This window comes from Pelophylax lessonae (genome assembly GCF_965119305.1).
Source record: "Pelophylax lessonae genome assembly, chromosome: 1".
Lineage (NCBI taxonomy): Eukaryota > Metazoa > Chordata > Amphibia > Anura > Ranidae > Pelophylax > Pelophylax lessonae.
In genome coordinates, this window is record NC_138768.1 from 518,636,062 (window position 1) to 518,654,803 (window position 18,742).

The 18,742-nt window shown below is 42.7% G+C and overlaps 1 protein-coding gene across 1 annotated transcript in view; it reads right to left on the reverse strand.

The window, feature by feature from the left end:
* The window catches only part of EFNA2 (ephrin A2), a 513,974-nt gene that overhangs the window by 14,900 nt on the left and 480,332 nt on the right, over positions 1 to 18,742 (reverse strand). Inside the window, exon 3 of the mRNA XM_082256218.1 lies at positions 17,519 to 17,584. Coding sequence (XP_082112344.1) covers positions 17,519 to 17,584 — 66 coding nt within the window. The remainder of the gene's footprint in view (positions 1 to 17,518; positions 17,585 to 18,742) is intronic.

Below are 18,742 nucleotides of genomic sequence, written 5' to 3' on the forward strand. Positions count from 1 at the left end.
CACTCCATAACAAGTGAGCATGCATCCGAGAATGCAAACTAGTGCCAATAAAACCAGGTTTTCTGGTGAAGTTCCCCTCAGTACTAAAGGCAATAGGTTATTTCATGCCTGAGGCCTTCAAACACCAAAATTATACTGGCTAGGGAGCTTTTTGCTTCCCGTATAAGGGAATGTAAGTTCTAGCCACCTTTATAAAGTAAATGAGTAAGAATCAATCAATTTGACTTAGGACCAGAAAGGCCTTAACAAAGGGTATTCCCAAAAATATGCAGAAGACCACTTTGTTCCTTTTTACATCTCAAACATACTTGGGGGTTCTTGGGGGAAGTGTGTGGAGGCAAATGAAAACTCTTTAGCATCTGGATAAGAGTTGGGTCTGGAAGAAAGAACATCTCAGATTTGCTCACCATGTCTGTGTATAAAGGTGGGAGAGAAGTCTGGTGTGGCAGTCACAAGAAATAAAATTGTGTGAGTGTGCCTTATGGGGTCCTTGCTCAAAGGGAGAAAATGTGTTTTGTGGTGGTATGCTAACAGAGAGAGAGAGAGTTTGGTGTAGAAAAAAATGGTGGGGCTGTAAGGATTTCCAGAAGTTTACTTTGGCGCTCGGCATGCATTAGATCTTAGAGATTTGACTTGTCCCTGTTAGATAAAATGTTTCATTTTGAACTTGTGTTCCTCCCCAAAAGTCTGCTAAGACTAGGGGAAGTTCTGGATAACCTATGACTTGGATAATTATGGAGCCTATGGGGTCAGAAGGGACTTTGGTAGGATCTTGAAGGTGTTAGCCACTATGGAATGTGTTAAAGATGGTATTCCTATGTGAATTTAAAGGGCAGCCAGCGGGATCAGTGTGGATACCTGTTCAAGAAGAACCCAGCATTTATGAGAGTGGTTTTGGCACCAGTCCAATATTCTTGGTGCACGTGTGGCTCTGATATAAAGTATGGGATCATAAAAGCCTAGTCCCTCCCTGTAGCTTTGGGCAAGGTTAAGATGGCCTGATCTAGTCTGAAGTTTAGGAATTTTGTATGTATGAAATTAAGAATGGACTATAGATAGAATATGAAGGGGGATGGATTGGAAGAGATACAGGAGTCTGGAAAGGACATTATTTTTAGTATACTGTTTATCCCAAACCATGAGAAAATGGGTTTTTCCCATCTTTGAAAGTGTTTGCGGATGGTTGACAAGAGCAGCTTTGCTTTGTGTGTTTTCTCCAGGGCAGGGATAATTTGTATCTATTGGTGTTGCAGGGAGGACATATTGGGTTGTAAGAGTCTGAGTTTTGACATTGAAAAATAAATGTATACGACCTGGGATTACAAAAGTAAGTACAGTGGTGATCTAAAGTTTGGGCACCACAGGTAAAAATTTGTATTCATGTGCATAAAGAAGCCAAGGAAAGATGGAAAAATCTCCAAAAGGCATCAAATTACAGATTAGACATTCGTATAATATGTCAACAAAAGTTAGATTTTATTTCTATCATTGACACTTTCAAAATTACATAAAACAAAAAAATGGCATCTGCAAAAGTTTGGGCACCCTGCAGAATTTATAGCATGCACTTCCCCCTTTGCAAGGCTGAGACCTGCCAGTGTCATGGCTTGTTCTCAATCATCGTCTGGGAAGACCAGGTGATGTCAATCTCAAAGGTTTTAAATGCCCAGACTCATCTGACCTTGCCCCAACAATCAGCACCATGGGATCTTCTAAGCAGTTGTCTAGAAAACGTTTGACTGCACGATCCCTCCAGAAAGATCTGGCAGACACTGGAGTTGTGGTACACTATTCCACTATAAAGAGATACTAGTACAAATATGGTCTTCATGGAAGAGTCATCAGAAGAAAACCTCTTCTACGTCCTCACCACAAAAATCAGCGTTTGAACTTTGCAAATGAACATATAGACAAGCCTGATGCATTTTGGAAACAAGTTCTGTGGACCGATCAGGTTAAAATTTAACTTTTTGCCCGGAATGAGCAAAGGTACGTTTGGAGAAGAAGGGGCACAGAATTTCATGAAAAGAACCTCTGTCCAACTGTTAAGCATGGGGGTGGATCAATCATGCTTTGGGGTTGTATTGCAGCCAGTGGCACAGGGAACATCTCACGAGTAGAAGGAAAAATGGATTCAATAAAATTTCAGCAAATTTTGTATGGTAACTTGATGCCATCTGTGAAAAAGCTGAAGTTAAAGAGAGGATGGCTTCTACAAATGGATAATGATCCTAAACACACCTCGAAATCCATGGGGGGGGGGGGTTACATCAAGAGGCGTAAACTGAAGGTTTTTGCCATGGCCTTCACAATCTCCTGACCTCAACATAATTGAAAATCTATGGATAGACCTTAAAAGAGCAGTGTGTGACAGACAGCCCAGAAATCTCAAAGAACTGGAAGACTTTTGTAAGGAAGAATGAGCAAAGATACCTCAAACAAGAACTGAAAGACTCTTGGCTGGCTACAAAAAGCGTTTACAAGCTGTGATACTTGCCAAAGGGGGCAGTACAAGATATTAACTCTGCAGGGTGCCCAAACTTTTGCAGACGCCATTTTTTTGCTTTCTGTAATTTTGAAAGTGTAAATGATGGAAATAAAATCTAACTTTTGTTGACATATTATAAGAATGTCTAATCTGTAATTTGATGCCTTTTGGAGATTTTTCCATCTTTCCTTGGCTTCTTTATGCACATTAATACAAATTTTTACCTGGGGTGCCCAAACTTTCGATTACCACTGTATATCTTGAAGTAAGACTGTGAGCTGTATTTCTTAAATTCAACCAGGAGGTTTAGGAGAGGGATTTCAAGCTTCTAGAATAGGTAGTTGTCCATGTATGCTGCAACTTTATGTGGAGACTGGAGAGAGTGTGAAGGGATAACCTGTTATGTCTACATTTGCTCTGATGTGTCTGAAAAGGTGCTTGACTGAAAGAATAAAGATCAGGGAAAAAAGTAGGCACACCTACTGGGTGCAATTGGAGAGAGCAAGAAATTCTGAAATCAGCTATTTTAATCTTGACTATCGTCAAAGGTTTTGAGTAAATTGCTCGGACCCATGGTCTTGTCTCTGAGCCTAGGCCCTTAGTACCAGTTGACACGGTTAATGGCCTTCTTTGCATCTGTTGATAGTAAGACCAGTTGAATATGTTTACTACAGGAAGGGCTCTTTCACACGGACGTTTCGTATGTCCGTAAATCACCCCATCCGTTTGCGGGTGATATACGGACATAATGAATGTCTATGGGATTGCGGATGTCAGTGGATGACCATCCACTGACATCCGATTTTCGTCCTTTCAGTTCTGTTCTGTTTTTTGGAACGGAACAGAACCCTATTTTTGTTCCATTTAAAAAACGGAACGGATGCAAAATCGGATGTCAGCAGTGTCATCCGCTGACATCCACAATGCCCATAGACATACATTATGTCCGTATATCATCCGCAAACGGATGGGATGATATGCGGACATACGGAACAGATGACATAAGTGTCATCCGTGTCCGTGAAAAAAAAAAAGTGCCGGAGCGGATCGCAATACGATCCACTCCGTGTGAAAGCGCCCTAAGGGTAGATTGTAGTTATATAATTAGTTATTTTTGTGGTTTTATCCTTGGCTTCTCTATTTGGCATCAAGCCAACCTCATCAGGAAGATACAGTAATGTAGGGCCTTAGTGAAAATGTTTACTTTCAAATCAAAGAAGGGAGATGAGACAATAATTAGCACATTGGGATGGGTCTTTTTCTTCCTTTGGTATAACTGTAATGTGAGTCCTTATGGAATCTATAGACAGAGGATTTTCCTTGGTGAGAGAGCTGTGGACTGAGGTAATGTCTGGTACTAAATGGGCTTGAAATCATAGCACTTTTTACATATTTTCTGCTGGCCTGTTTATTTGGCAATACTTTTGTCGTTATATAGGATTAGCAAAAGTGTGCTGGTTGGGAATATCATCAGCAATTAAAAATGTTTCTTTAAGAAAAATTTGGTCTTAAAGTGGTACTAAAGCTTTGGTTTTATTTTATGTTTTTTTTTTCCTAAATAACAAATATGTGTTATTTACCTGCTCTATGCAGTGGATTTGCACAGATCAGCTCCGATGCTCTTCTTTTTGGGTCTTCCGCCAGCGATCTTGGCTCCTCCCCTTCAGGCAGTGCCCCCAGAGAAAGCCACTTGCCCTGGGGGCACCACTGCATGCTCGCTCCCTAGCCACTGCTCTTTGCATCCATAAAACACAAAGAGCTTGGCACCGCCCTCTCCTCATTGGCTAAGTGGATGTGATTGACAGGAGTTGAAGCCAATGGCTCAATGAGGAGAAAGAGCCGAGGCTATCATGAACATCACTGGATCAGAGGGAGCTGCACACAGAAAGTTTTTTACTTTCATGCATTGAATGCATGAAGGTAAAAAACCCTTAGCCTTTAGAAAACCACTTTAAACAGGCCATACATGGATAGAAAATCATTTGAAATAACATTCGTTTTTGATAAAGAGCTATGGAACGACTGTCTGTTAACGCCATTATTGTATCTAATTGATCGTTAACGACATAAATGTTACATATTTTGGTGCTTGAATTGGGGTAAGAATTAAGCAGGAAGGTTGTGGCAGGTGTGGAGATAAGTAATGTGATGAAATTAAACTTGTGATAAGGGCCGGAGAGTGCTGTATGGTGGGATTGTAGGGGGGATGTTTGGGTTGTTGCATGTGCTGTATGGAAGGAGTCAGGTGGTTGGTTGTTACATGTGCTGTGTATTAGAAACAGGGAGAGGCATGTTGTCACCAACTCAGTTTGGTGGGAGTAGGTGCATGTGGCGCATGGTTGGAGGGAGCTGGGGGGGATGGTTGTAGTGTGTGGATGGAGGAGGATTGTACATGTGGTTGGGGTAGGGATAATATATGGGGGGGGGGAGTTGGGGTATCTGTGTTATAGCTACTTCTGTCAATATCCAAATTATTTTTAATACGGTAGGACTGGAAAATACAGCAGGAAAGGTGGGAAGAGTGAGATTACCTAGGTCAGACAAAGAGGAAGAAAGACAAGAAAAAGCCACTGAAGGCAAAATCTCCCAGCAGCAAGAAAAAATTCAGACTTTTTACCTACTGTTTTTATATGCAATCCATAGACAAAAAAGAAAAAAACGTAAAAATAAACTTTTTTTCTAATTGGTTAGTGCTGGTTTAATCACTTCCTGCAAATGTACGTACCTGTACGTCTGCTTGAAAAAGTGGGGGTGATGGCTGCAGCTAGAGGCATCACCCTTGTACCGTTTTTTAGAGCAGGTGGTTGGCTTTCTGATGATAAAATCTAAAGCCGCTAAGCAGCCGCTCGGCCATTGTCACAAGGACCGGGAGGAGACAACCCCCACTCCCACCGCCTTCCCCCGCTCTGCCTAGGTCTCCCGTCTCACCAGAGACCCGTCTCTTTCAGACCCCAGATCCCTCCATAAAGAGTACTTGTCACTAGTGAAAAAATTTTCAGGATAGTGAAAAAAATTTAATTATAATAAAATAAATGGGGAAAAAAAATAGAAAGCGCCCCATCCCGTGTGCTCGCGCACCAAAGAAATCGCATACGTAACTCGCGCCCGCAATTGTAAACGGTGTTCAGATCACACGATCGTCAGAGCAAGAGCAATAATTCTAGCAAAGAATCTCCTCTGTAACTCTAAACTGGTAACCATCAAAAATGTTTAAAGCATCGCCTATGGAGTACCGTAGTTTGTCGCCATTCCACGAGTGTGCACAATTTTAAACCGTAACATGTTGGGTATCTATTTACTCCGCGTGACAGCATCTTTCACAATATCCCAAAAAATTGGGCTAACTTTACTGTTTCGTTTTTTAAATTCAGTGAAGTGTATTTTTACCAAAAAAATTGCGTTTGAAAGACTGTGTGACATAAAATATTGCAATGACTGCCATTTTATTTTCCAGTGTCTGCTAAAAAAAATAAAAAAAATTAAAAAAAAAAAAATATATATATATATATATATATATATATATATATATAAATATAATGTTTGGGGGTTCTAAGTAATTTTATCGAAAAAAATACTGAATTTAACTTGTAAACAACATGTGTCAGAAAAAAGCTTGGTCCTTGTAAAAGAAAAATGTTATACTTTGTCCTGTTTGATATACAAAAATTAGAATTCTAGAACAAACCATTGCAAACTTTGAAACTAAATAAAGATATTGCAATACTAAAATTACAAATCTGGAACAAGCCACTGCAAAGTTTGCAATTCGTTTTTTTTTCTTACTTGGGTTTCTTGCACACTGCAGCTTAAAAAAGCTCAGCACAACTTTTTTTTTTTTACTGAGCTAAAATATAGCCCATTAAAGCGGTAGTATACTAAAGAAAAAAAAAACCCCCTGCAAGATGTATCCCTTTAAAAGTGAGAAGGTGAAACATCAAGAGTCTACCCCTATAGTCGATGCAGCCTTGATGAGGTTGGTGAAGCACGTCACCCTTCCGCTAGAGGTTTCGGCATCCGTCAAAGATGGCCTTGACAGGCGAATCGACGCAGACCTCAAGAGGATCTATATGACGGCAGGCATGGCCTGTAAACCAGCCATGGCCCTTGCGGCTATGTGCAAAGCAATGGAGGCTTTGACAGATAATGTGGATGCGACCCTGAGAGGTGTCTCCGAAGAAGTGGCCAGAGGTTCAGCTATTCATGAATTAAGGCTGGCGGTGGCTTTCCTGGGGGAAGACTCTATCGATATTATCCATCTGGTGGCTCGGGTCATGCTTTCTTCTGTCATGGCCAAGCACGCCTTATGGCTGTGTCCTTGGCTAGCTGATCCTGCTTCCAAACAGAATCCCCTTTGAGGCTTCCTCTCTTTTCACCAATAAATTGGACAGTGGCATCACCTGAGCCACAGGTGGCAGGTCAGGATTCCTTCCCCAGGATCGACACCTGGCGGACCAGAAGAGGGCTCAGCGCAGGTAGAGCTCGTATCGTGCAAGGGAAGTCAGTCTCTATAGGCCTGGCTGTGAATTCAGGAAGACTTGGAGAAGAAACCAGTTGACTTGTCAGAAGTTTCCAAAGGGAGCATCTTCAGGTTCCATTTGGTTTTGGGCCTTTCCAGCCGGCTCTAGTAGGCACTCGCTTGCTCCTCTTTTCGCATGTCTGGGCAGCCTCGATCAGGGACCACTGGGCCGTCAAAATGGTCTCCTCTGGTCACGCCTCGGCAGTCAGCAGCCCTTCTATGCTCCGGTTCTTACCCACAACCCTCCTGTATAGAAGAGAAAAGGCAGATTCTTCTATCATATGTGGATTCACTGGTGGCTCAGGGCGCCGCTGTGCCTGTCCCGGCCAGTGAAAGGTTTCAAGGTCTTTACTCGCCTCTCTTCATGGTCTTGAAGAAAAAATGGCTCCTGGTGACCAGTCATAGATATAATGGATAGATAATTCCTTAATCAAGAAAGAGAAATTCAAGATGGAGACACTTTTTACGATCCGCCAAGCGGTGCAGCCAGGTCACTGGCTGGTGTCCAAAGATCTGAAGGATGCTTCGTCATAGACCAGGTCCACCTTCAGTTTACCTGCCTCCAAAAACATCACCTCATGTTTTTCCAAATCTCTTACTGGCTGTTGTGGCCCTGATCAGGGCCAAAGGTATTCGGCTCCACCATTATTTAGACAACCTGCTGTTGTTGTCCCGGGACAGAGAGCAGATCTTACTTCACAGAACCCAAGTCATCTCCAGTCTTCTCGAGTTCAGCTGGTTATTGAACACAGAGAAAAGTCATCTGGAGCCGACCCAGTCTCTGATAATCCTCGGGGCACATTTCGATACGCTCAAGAGCACCATCTCCTTGCCCTTGGAGAAAATCCTGGTGATTCGAGACAGAATACTGTCAGCATTGTCACCCCCTCATTTCCAGGCCTCACAGTGCCTGAAGATTATTGATACTATGGTGGCCACGTTTCCCATGGTGAAGTGGGCACAGTGGAAAATGCGGTCTTTCCAGAAGGGCTTCCTCCAGCAATGGAGTCTGGGGAGCCAGGATCATCCCATACAAACAACTTTGTCCATGCGGGAGAGCCTCTCTTGGTGGCTACAGCGGAAGAACCTCCTCAACTGTCACTCCATCGTTCCTGTCTCTTGGATTACAATCACAACAGACGCCAGCAATTCGGGCTGGGGCGCTCACTGCCTATTGAAAGTAGCCCAGGGCAGATGGGACTTCCCTTCTCGCGGGATAGTCTTGAATATTCTAGAACTCCGGGCAGTGATCCACGCTCTTCAAGCTTTTCACCACTTAACGACCGGGGCCTCAGTCCTCCTAAGATTAGACAACACATTGGCTGTCTCATACATAAAGAGGCAGGAGGGACTCGCAATCTCTCAATGCTGAAAGAGGCAGGTAAAGCCAATCATGACCTGAGCCCACTGATGGCGTATTCGACTACGAAATGCGTAGGAGGAGCCTAATCTTGCATCTGACACACCAGGAAGGTCCACCGCTGATATTGGTGCTGTCAAGGACGTTTGCTTTTTATGCTGTCCGTTGTTATGTTAATGGTGAGTGCATTCATCTTGTGGCAATAAACATTTTTATAAGAAATTTACTACACTATGAGTTTCTCCTTTTGTTGACATCTGCCCCTCCATTGGGATATATTGACTGGATACAACGATCCATTACTGGTATATGGAGCAAGGCATCCTTTAAATGACACAGGCTGTGTCCTTTTTGTGGAACATCTAACCTTAAGCGCTGTTGATCACTGTGCAAATAGTGATCCCATCATTCTGGTAAGAGGCTGTCTACTCTATGTGGTGGCGGTGAATAATTGTTTGGATCACCTTTTACAAGTCTTATTGTCACATTGAGAGGTGGAATTTTTTCTTCCCTTTAAGGACTGATTGTTACCTTGGACTTTCTATATGCCTTTTTCAAAAAAGGAATTTTCAAGCGCTGCATTGTATATTTAATCAAAAGAACCTATCCGACTTAACAGCTGTCTATCTTCCCAGAATCCAGAACGTTCAGGCGGACATTCTCTCAAGGGTACACCTGGACAACAACAAGTGGGCTCTCCACGCCATAGTCTTCAGGTGGGTCATTTCCCTAGGGATCGTCCCAGAAGTGGACTTATTTGCGTTCCCGTGCAACTTCAAACTGAAGTACTACACGAGGTGTCGTTGTCCCCAGGCCTTCGGAGTAGATGCCCTGACGGACCAGTGAAGATTTTTCAAGGCGTACACCTTCCCCCCTGGTTCCTGTCATCTTCAGGCCCCGTGGAAACTCAGGAGAGAGGAAGCGGAAATTGTGGCAATAGTTCTATACTGGCCGAACAAGCCGTGGTTTACCCTATTGACTCAGCACAGCTTTTGGAACCCAGTTCCTCTGCCCTCTAGACCAAATCTCCTGTCCCAAGGGATTGCTTTACATCCTTGCCCAGCACATCTGCACTTGATGGCTTAGTCCTTGAGAGGGGAGGGCTGGAGGCCCTAGGTTGTCCGAGTGGAGCCATCTCCACGCTGTTAAATGCTAGAGGACCTGGTACCAACAAGGTCTGCGAAAGGATCTGGTCTAAGTTTACAGAATATACTTCCAATGTAGCAGGCTCTTTCAGTGATCCAAAAATACAAGATCTTCTTGGTTTCCTTCAGTCTGGCCTGGACCTCTCCTTGACAGTCAGCTCCCTTCGGGTTCAAGTATCAGCAATTTCTGTCTTCTGCTAAACACCCCCTTATTGGTCAGTTCTTCAGAGGGGCTGCTAGGCTTAGGCCTCTAAGAAACCCAGATTCAAACATTTTGATCGAATTATCGAACTGCACATCGGCTATGTAAAAAAATTTAAGTGTGCATGACTACCATAAGACATAAAGTATATTATTGCCAAGTTCACCAGGTAGAAATAAAGGAAAATAAGCCTAAAAAAAAAAAAAAAAAAGGAAAAAAGCCTCCAAACATTAACCACTTTACCACCGGAGGATGTTGCTGTCTTACGTCCTGGCCACTTTTTGCGATTCGGCACTGTGCGACTTTAACTGACAATTGCGCGGTCATGCAATTTCGTACCCAAACGAAATTTACGTCTTTTTTTTCCCCACAAATAGAGATTTCTTTTGGTGGTATTTAATCACCTGTGCGATTTTTATTTTTTGCGCTATAAACAAAAAAATGCGACAATTTTGAAAAAATAACAATATTTTTCACATTTTTTTATATGAAATTCCCCCCCCCCCCCAAAAAAAATTTAAAAATCAAAATGTTTTAACATTTTAGGCCAATTTGTTTTCTGCTACATATTTTTGGTAAAAAAAATCGCAATAAGCGTATTTTGATTGGTTTGCGCAAAAGTTATCGCAGCTACTATCTACGGGAAATTTATTTATTTATTTATTTATTTTAACTAGTAATGGCGGCGATCTGCAATTTTTTTGCAGGACTGCGACATTGCGGCGGACAGATCGGACCCTTGACTGACATTTTTGACACTTTTGGGGGGTACCAGTGACATTTCTACAGTAATCAGTGCTATAAATATGCACTGTTACTGTAAAAATGACACTGGCAGGGAAGGGGTTAACTTTTATTGGTGATCAAGGGGTTAATGTATGCCTGGGGGTTAATGTATGCCTGGTGCTTACTAACGTGTGTGGGGGGAGGGGACTATGTGACACAGGCACAGATCGCAGGTTCAGCTATGCTGAATCCTGCAATCTGACCCTGCCTGTCACATAGGAGATCTGCCCGCTTTGTTTACACAAGCGGGCGGATCTCCACACTCGATCCCCGATGATCGGGGAAGAGCGGCGGTGAATACCGCCGCTCCTCCCCTGGCCCGACTCCCGCTGTAATTGAATACAGGGGAGGAGTCCAGCGTCTAGGTCTACGCCGCTGGACGATAACAAACCACTTTGCCGCAGTAGTACCCATGTGAGCGGTCGGCAAGTGGTTAATAAGCTGCAGAATTTAACATTTTTGTGCTTACGTACACTTTAAGTGTAAGCCCTGGTTCACACTGCTCAGACTTGTCATGTGACTGGAGAGTTCAAAATCACATGACACGTCGCACCCCCAAAAGGAACCGTTCTAATCGGTGCGACTCCGAAAAAGGTTCCTGCACTACTTTGGGGTGAAGTGGTATGCAAGCCATGATGAAGTCGCTGAGGGATGTCGGATTTAAAGTCGCCACGGCAGTGTGAAAAAGAGCTTAACATTGGGGTAGGTAAAAAATTTGTTACCCCAACATTTCATATTCCCGATATGTGCCTGCTGGCCTACTGTACCATGTACTTGTACGAGAAAGTATCCTGTTCTCTTTGCATTACTTCCTTTGTGTAAAATCTCCCCTTGCTGTCCTTTTAAAAACTGACCACACTAAGCATGAGAACACACAGTGGTCAGATCTCTAGCAATGCTGGAAACTCAGCCTGCTCTCCTCCAATTATCAGACTGGGAAGCTCCGTGTACTGCTGCTACTCCTCCTCCCTGCTCCTATGCAGCTTAGAAAAGAGGGAATATGTTTATTTATAAATAAATGGAAAAAGGTATTCATAATATTTTTTTTATATATATATATATCTATATCTATCTTGTGTATATATATATATATATATATATATATATATATATATATATATATATATATGTATATACACACAAGAATGTTTTGCCTTCCATTTCTATTGTAAACTGAATGGGTTTGTTTTAAAAAGTGATTGTTTACAATCAATTTAAGTGTTAAGGAATAAATGAAAGGGGTACGTTTTGGGGGTGTTAAAGGGTAACTCCACTTTCATGGAAAAAAAAATAGCAAAAAAAAAAAAAAAAACAATAATTATAATAACATAGCGTATACAATTGTGACATAAGTCATATTGTAACTATGGGATTTTTCACACCACTGCGCTGTGGGTGCGGTCCATTTTGAAAAGTCCTGCATGATGCATCTTTAGTGCGGTGCTAAAAACTGCACAAATAATGCAGCTTTCTATTGAAATGAAAATTGCGGTAAAAATGCACCATGATTTTCATTTTTGAGTCACATGTCCATTTTTCACAGGTGCAGGCAACCCAAAAACGCACCAGAAATGCACAGGAAACGCATCTGAAACACAGCAAAATTGCGGTAAAAACACATATGCGTTTGCAAAGCAATTTTGCTTTAGAATAGTGTGAAAGGGCCCTAAAGTGCAATGCAATATGGCTATCTGGAGGTGTTCTGTACACAGAATGTGTACAGAACCCTCCCCAGAAACATAATTTCCGGCTTGTGTGATTGGCTCACTGATTTTCCCAGAAGTCTCAACTAATATGCAAGTCATTTTTGGTAAGATACTCCCAGTAGGAAATAATGTCTAAAGGGATGCAGACCCTGCAACTTTCCTCATAAGAGCCCTGTTTCTGCAGCAGCTTGTCAATAATAATGAAACCACTCCCATTAGATTCACTTAGCACAGGGGCACAGAGGAACAAACAGTGATTTCTTCAGAATAACAAAAGGTAGGAATCTGCAACAAAGGCTGTTATAATCCCTGCAATGTACATACTGTAGATCGCATAGAGGAGAATGTTTTTTTCTCAACAAAAATGGAGTAACACTTTAAGGCTTATTTTAGGGCATAGTTAGGTGTTCAGGTAGGTGAGGATTAAGTGTTAGGGGTTTGCCTTATTGTATATAGAAATGCATATGTAGAAAATGCAGTTTAGATACACTATGCACTCAGGGCCAGAAGGCTTGTTCCAAAGAAATTGTATTACACCCATTTATAGCTAAAGCTGGCTATACATGGATAGACATTTGGCCATGTATGAGCACTTTTATTAGATTCAACTACCCTGTCAGATTTTCCCCATTCAATCAGCGCTGCAGGTTATGGCCGTCAGTGCTGATCAGTGTATTGTGATGGAGGGGAGGTCTCCTCGCTGTCAGAATACAAGGGCTCAGCGGGGAGGAGTTCCCCATCCACCTTGAATGTGCGGATGGGGAAATCAAGTCACTTTTTTTTTTCTTTGATTAACCCGCTGGTTGAAAGGAAAAAATTACTCGCCTATGGGTTGCTTAACTTAACCAACCTTGTTAGACATGCACAACAGTCTTGTTAAAAACACAATCCTCTTCCACCCAACCCCTGGGAAAAAGACAGAGTAAATTAACAATTAATAGTTAGATCGAAAACCATTTAGCATCCTCTCTGATGCCAGAAATGTTTCTGGCCTTATCGCCTCAAATTGAAGCATCTTCTCAGATTGCACATCCCTGATTTCTTTTGTAAGCATAGTTTTGTGTGCATGAAACAGCAGCTGTCTAAAAAGATACTAGAGAACATACTGCATACTAAACTGCTAATCAGGGACAACTGACAGTCAACAGATTTTTGGTGCATTAGAAGCCACAATGACCCATTCAGATGTATGAAAGAAATGACATTATCTCAGATATGAAGTGAGCACACAGTCCTCCCCCAGAACTATGCATGAACTATTTATATGCAAGAACAAAAAATGTGTATATTGCAGCTTACCAGTCATTAGCTGCGATTGCATTCATTTTTCTCTTTCCAGGTGTTTTTATTTTATTTTCACTGGTGATCCTGCCAGTAACAGTTCCTTCCTAGGGTAACAACGCTCACTACCTATACCATACATGTATAGCATTATCACTAGAGGACAACACTACAAAACCCGTGGAAGTAAACCCTCCAATCATTTTCAGCCAAGGAAGCGGCCACCTTTGCCTCTCTTTGATCTGCAACTGACATGATGCTGCACATGTGATCAGTTATGACACTAGCCATTGGATGGTTCTAACTTAGTCTTGACTTCCGCCCAGCTCCGGTGACATCATTCCCGCACCTGCATTCCACGCTGGTTAGCGAGGAAGTCCCCGGCTATCTCTAGGCGGATAGGTACTCTATCCGGCTCTCCTCCTCCCTAGCCTTGACTATTTGTGGAGTCTGTAGGACAGCAAAGATCGCTATCCATTTGTGGAGTCTGTAGGATGGCAAGGATCGCTATCCGTTTGTGGAGTCTGTAGGATGGCAAGGATCGCTATCCGTTTGTGGAGTCTGTAGGATGGCAAGGATCGCTATCCGTTTGTGGAGTCTGTAGGACGGCAAGGATCGCTATCCGTTTGTGGAGTCTGTAGGATGGCAAGGATCGCTATCCGTTTGTGGAGTCTGTAGGATGGCAAGGATCGCTATCCGTTTGTGGAGTCTGTAGGACGGCAAGGATCGCTATCCGTTTGTGGAGTCTGTAGGATGGCAAGGATCGCTATCCGTTTGTGGAGTCTGTAGGACGGCAAGGATCGCTATCCGTTTGTGGAGTCTGTAGGACGGCAAAGATCGCTATCCATTTGTGGAGTCTGTAGGATGGCAAGGATCGCTATCCGTTTGTGGAGTCTGTAGGATGGCAAGGATCGCTATCCGTTTGTGGAGTCTGTAGGACGGCAAAGATCGCTATCCATTTGTGGAGTCTGTAGGATGGCAAGGATCGCTATCCGTTTGTGGAGTCTGTAGGATGGCAAGGATCGCTATCCGTTTGTGGAGTCTGTAGGATGGCAAGGATCGCTATCCGTTTGTGGAGTCTGTAGGACGGCAAGGATCGCTATCTGTTTGTGGAGTCTGTAGGATGGCAAGGATCGCTATCCGTTTGTGGAGTCTGTAGGATGGCAAGGATCGCTATCCGTTTGTGGAGTCTGTAGGACGGCAAGGATCGCTATCCGTTTGTGGAGTCTGTAGGATGGCAAGGATCGCTATCCGTTTGTGGAGTCTGTAGGACGGCAAGGATCGCTATCCGTTTGTGGAGTCTGTAGGATGGCAAGGATCGCTATCCGTTTGTGGAGTCTGTAGGATGGCAAGGATCGCTATCCGTTTGTGGAGTCTGTAGGATGGCAAGGATCGCTATCCGTTTGTGGAGTCTGTAGGACGGCAAGGATAGCTATCCGTTTGTGGAGTCTGTAGGACGGCAAGGATCGCTATCCGTTTGTGGAGTCTGTAGGATGGCAAGGATCGCTATCTGTTTGTGGAGTCTGTAGGACGGCAAGGATAGCTATCCGTTTGTGGAGTCTGTAGGATGGCCAGGATCGCTATCCGTTTGTGGAGTCTGTAGGACGGCAAGGATCGCTATCCGTTTGTGGAGTCTGTAGGACGGCAAGGATCGCTATCCGTTCTTGGAGTCTGTGGGACTGTACAATACCATGACGGGCATGATTTCTTTCACTTCTTGTAAGTCTTTTTAATCTTGTGCAATGATAACTTTTTAATACTACACTTAGTTGGCGCCTCCCCCTCTCTGCTTTCCATTGGATGGTTTGACAGTTTGGATGAGAGCACATTCATTGTGACAGTTACATTTCTGGCATGTGCCAGGAATGTAACTTTTTTTTTAAACTGTTAAATCAATGGGCTTACTTCCACTTTAAACGAAGAGAGGGGTTCTGTATTTTTCAGACATAGCTAGAAATAATGTAACTGACAAGAACGCAGCACAAGCATATAGCCTGGGAAGTTATCAGATGAATCTACCAAATTTCCTCATGTATGCTGGAGAATGTTGAGAACCCATTTTTACGTGAATGTTTAGGCTACTGCAGATTCAACAAATTCATTTTAATTTTAAGAAAAATTTGCACCGCACTGACAATTTTTCTTCTAATTTAGGAGTTTGTGCACTTCAATTTAGGACTCACCACTTCATTGGAGAGCACAAAGACTTTTTCTTTATTTTTATGAATTTTAACCTTTAGCATAGATCCATATTATTTTTTCCAGTGAACAAAATATCTTCTTGATAAAAGCAGTTGTAAATGTTTTATACGCACCTCCATTTTGAACATACAACACCCAGGGCCCATTCACACTAGGTGCAGTTACCCACATTTTTTTCACATGGAAAAAGAAAATGTAACTGCAAGGACACACAGAAAACAATAGTCATGTTCAGACTAAAATGCGCATCACACCACTCCTTGCCGTGCGGCTCTGTAGCCCAAATCGCTGTGCTGGTAGTGTAGGGTTGCCACCTCATCCCTTTAACCCAGGACACATTAATTACACAGGTTCTGAGGCTGATATAATGCACATAAGGCCCCAAGTGAGTTTGTTTACCACCTTAATCAGCCTGTGCATTGATTACACAATCTGTAAATGGAGGAGAGAATCCTGTGACTTATTAGACTCTCAGCCATTCAAAGATCGCGTTACATGTATTGTAGTCAATGCATGGACTTTTCTCAATGGATTAGAGGGGATCTTTTTCCTAGCAGCTTGCAGAAGAGCTATTACCCCGTCAATGGCAGAAGTTCAGCAGCAGGGTGAGGACCTGTGCTTAAAGTGGTTGTAAACCCTTACATATATGAAGTGAAGGGACTATACTAGGTGATATACAGAGATTAAACAAATCCTCCTTCATAAGTTGTGTCTGTTTATTTGCAGTCTTCTCTTCTGTAAACCCATTTAAAGTCTAGAATTTATAAAGCTCAGAAAAAAGAGGACATAGAGCTAAAATACACTCTGCAGAGTTCAGTGAGGAGAGCCCTGAAAGCTCATTGGAGGGAAGGGACACATACCCCTTCACACAGCACACAGGAACAGAGCTGAAGCTTTCAGTCAGCTGGAGCTCCCTCCCCAGTAACTATTTTTCTGTCAGTGTCAGGAAAAATTGTCAGAAGTGATTCATGCTGATAGCAGAGGAACAAAGCAGCAGACAGAAATGACACTTAGTGCTCTTAATTGAGACCGGTACACACTATAGAGGGATATGCTTTGTTCATATTTCATGTCTGAAGTTAAAAGATTTCTCCAGGATCCAGCTGCCAGCTGCAGGTATTGGACATATGTAAACATTTCGGCTTATGAATGAGTGAAGTTGAGAGTTTTCTCTGCCTCCATATTTTGGTCAAAGACAGAAGATATCACCTGAAGTTTTGTCATTGAAGTTATTGAGGAAGGAAAACGTAGGATCATTTCTGGTGGTTGTTAAGCATGCTTTGGGCTTTGAGTGGCTCCTGATGAGTTCTAGTACCAAAAAGTGTCTCTCATGAAAAACTGTTAAAGTGGTTGTACCCCAGTCATGAAATGTAAACAAAGCACATACTGTATATCTGTAGTGTTTATTTGTCTCTCTCCGAAGCTCTAAGTGTCTTTTCTCTTTGGTGCTTCGTTCCTCTGTTATCAGCAGTCACTTCTGAGAAGTTTTCCCGAAGGGACATTCCCAAGACATGGCCTGTTAGGAATATTACTTGAGGACCACTAGTTGGGAACCACTGATGTAAATAAAAACAAGTATGTTCTATTCGAGGAGTTTTCACCTAAACAACTCAATAAGCACAAGTTAAAACTTGTCACCCAAACAGCTCAATCCGCAAAATTAAGCGTTTCTGCTCTGACAAAACCAGGAATTTTGCCAAGTGTACGTCACTTTACTTTAAAAGTTTACTACAGTTCTAGTCTGTGCCTGATGCTTATATATTCCTGCATGCAGATAAGGAAACTTTTGTGTGAACACAAGAATTATGCAAACAGAAATGAGAGGCACCTACTTGTTGGACGTACGTAAACTTTCAGCCTGAGGCAAGGTTTATCCACCAAGTTTGGAGGAGTGGATGCTGTAAAATAAAATATAAATATATTGTTTAAGATGAGTGCAACTAAATAAGCACATCTCAATTAAGACTTCAAGAGAAATATAAGAAATTAGTTCTGTTTTTGTATCATTTCAAAAACAAGAAATTGATTGACACATGGCTTTTAACAACACAATACGTTTTTATAAGAACCTGAAAAAGTACTGATGTTTGGGAGGGAGATGTGGCCCTGTGCTTGGCTTAAGGGCACTATTCCTATTGGCCTTGGGGCACTATTCCTTCCACTGATACTGGACACTATTCTGCCAACTGACATCAACAATGGGGCACCATTTCTTCCACTGACACCAACAATGGGGCGTTATTCCTTAGAAATGATACAATGATGGGTAACTATTCTACCCCTTTATGACAAATGTGGCAATGTTTATTCCACTGAAGCCAGGAAAATGTCCACTTCCACTGGCCACAGCCTGGCCACCCTAAAGTCTGAAGGACAATAAACAGACCCTTTGTTTAGAAAGTTTGGAGGCCCCTGCTTTAAATGAGTCTGTCATCTGTGTGAAAATATCTGAGACTTAAAGTGTTGTGTACAAGCAGGAACCACAAGGTGCCCACTGTTACCTCCCTTATCTAGTATAGCTCCCTTTGAGATTGTTTTCAATTGAATCCCCAACTTTCTGGGAACTGGTGGGCCTAGCTCAGCATTGGGTTTAAAGTGGAACTAAACACTTCTATCCTTTACTGCCAAGGAGAGTATCTAACGTGTGTTGGGAGACCGTGCTGGACTGATTGGATTGATCCCTAGTAGTGTTGAGCGAACACGGACTGTATTATTCGTGTTCGTACCGAATAATTGGATTTTTTGTACCCGAACACGGACACGGACACTTTACTGTATGTTCGGGTAAAAATCCGTGTTCGGTCGTTTTATTTCCGGGTTTTGCATGCTTTGGCGCTCTTTTCATGGCGGGCTTTCAACAGCCAATCAACAATCGTTTAACTGGTGTGCCTTAAGCCATCCCAGCCATGCCTGCAAATGTCTCAGTAGCTGTGATTGGCCGTCTGAAGCATGTGACCAAGTCTTTATAAGTTCGAGGCAGCCGCAGCGGCGTCATTATGCTGCTTAGATTCAGGGACAGAGCACACATCAACGTGCTGGCTGCTGATTAGGGAAAG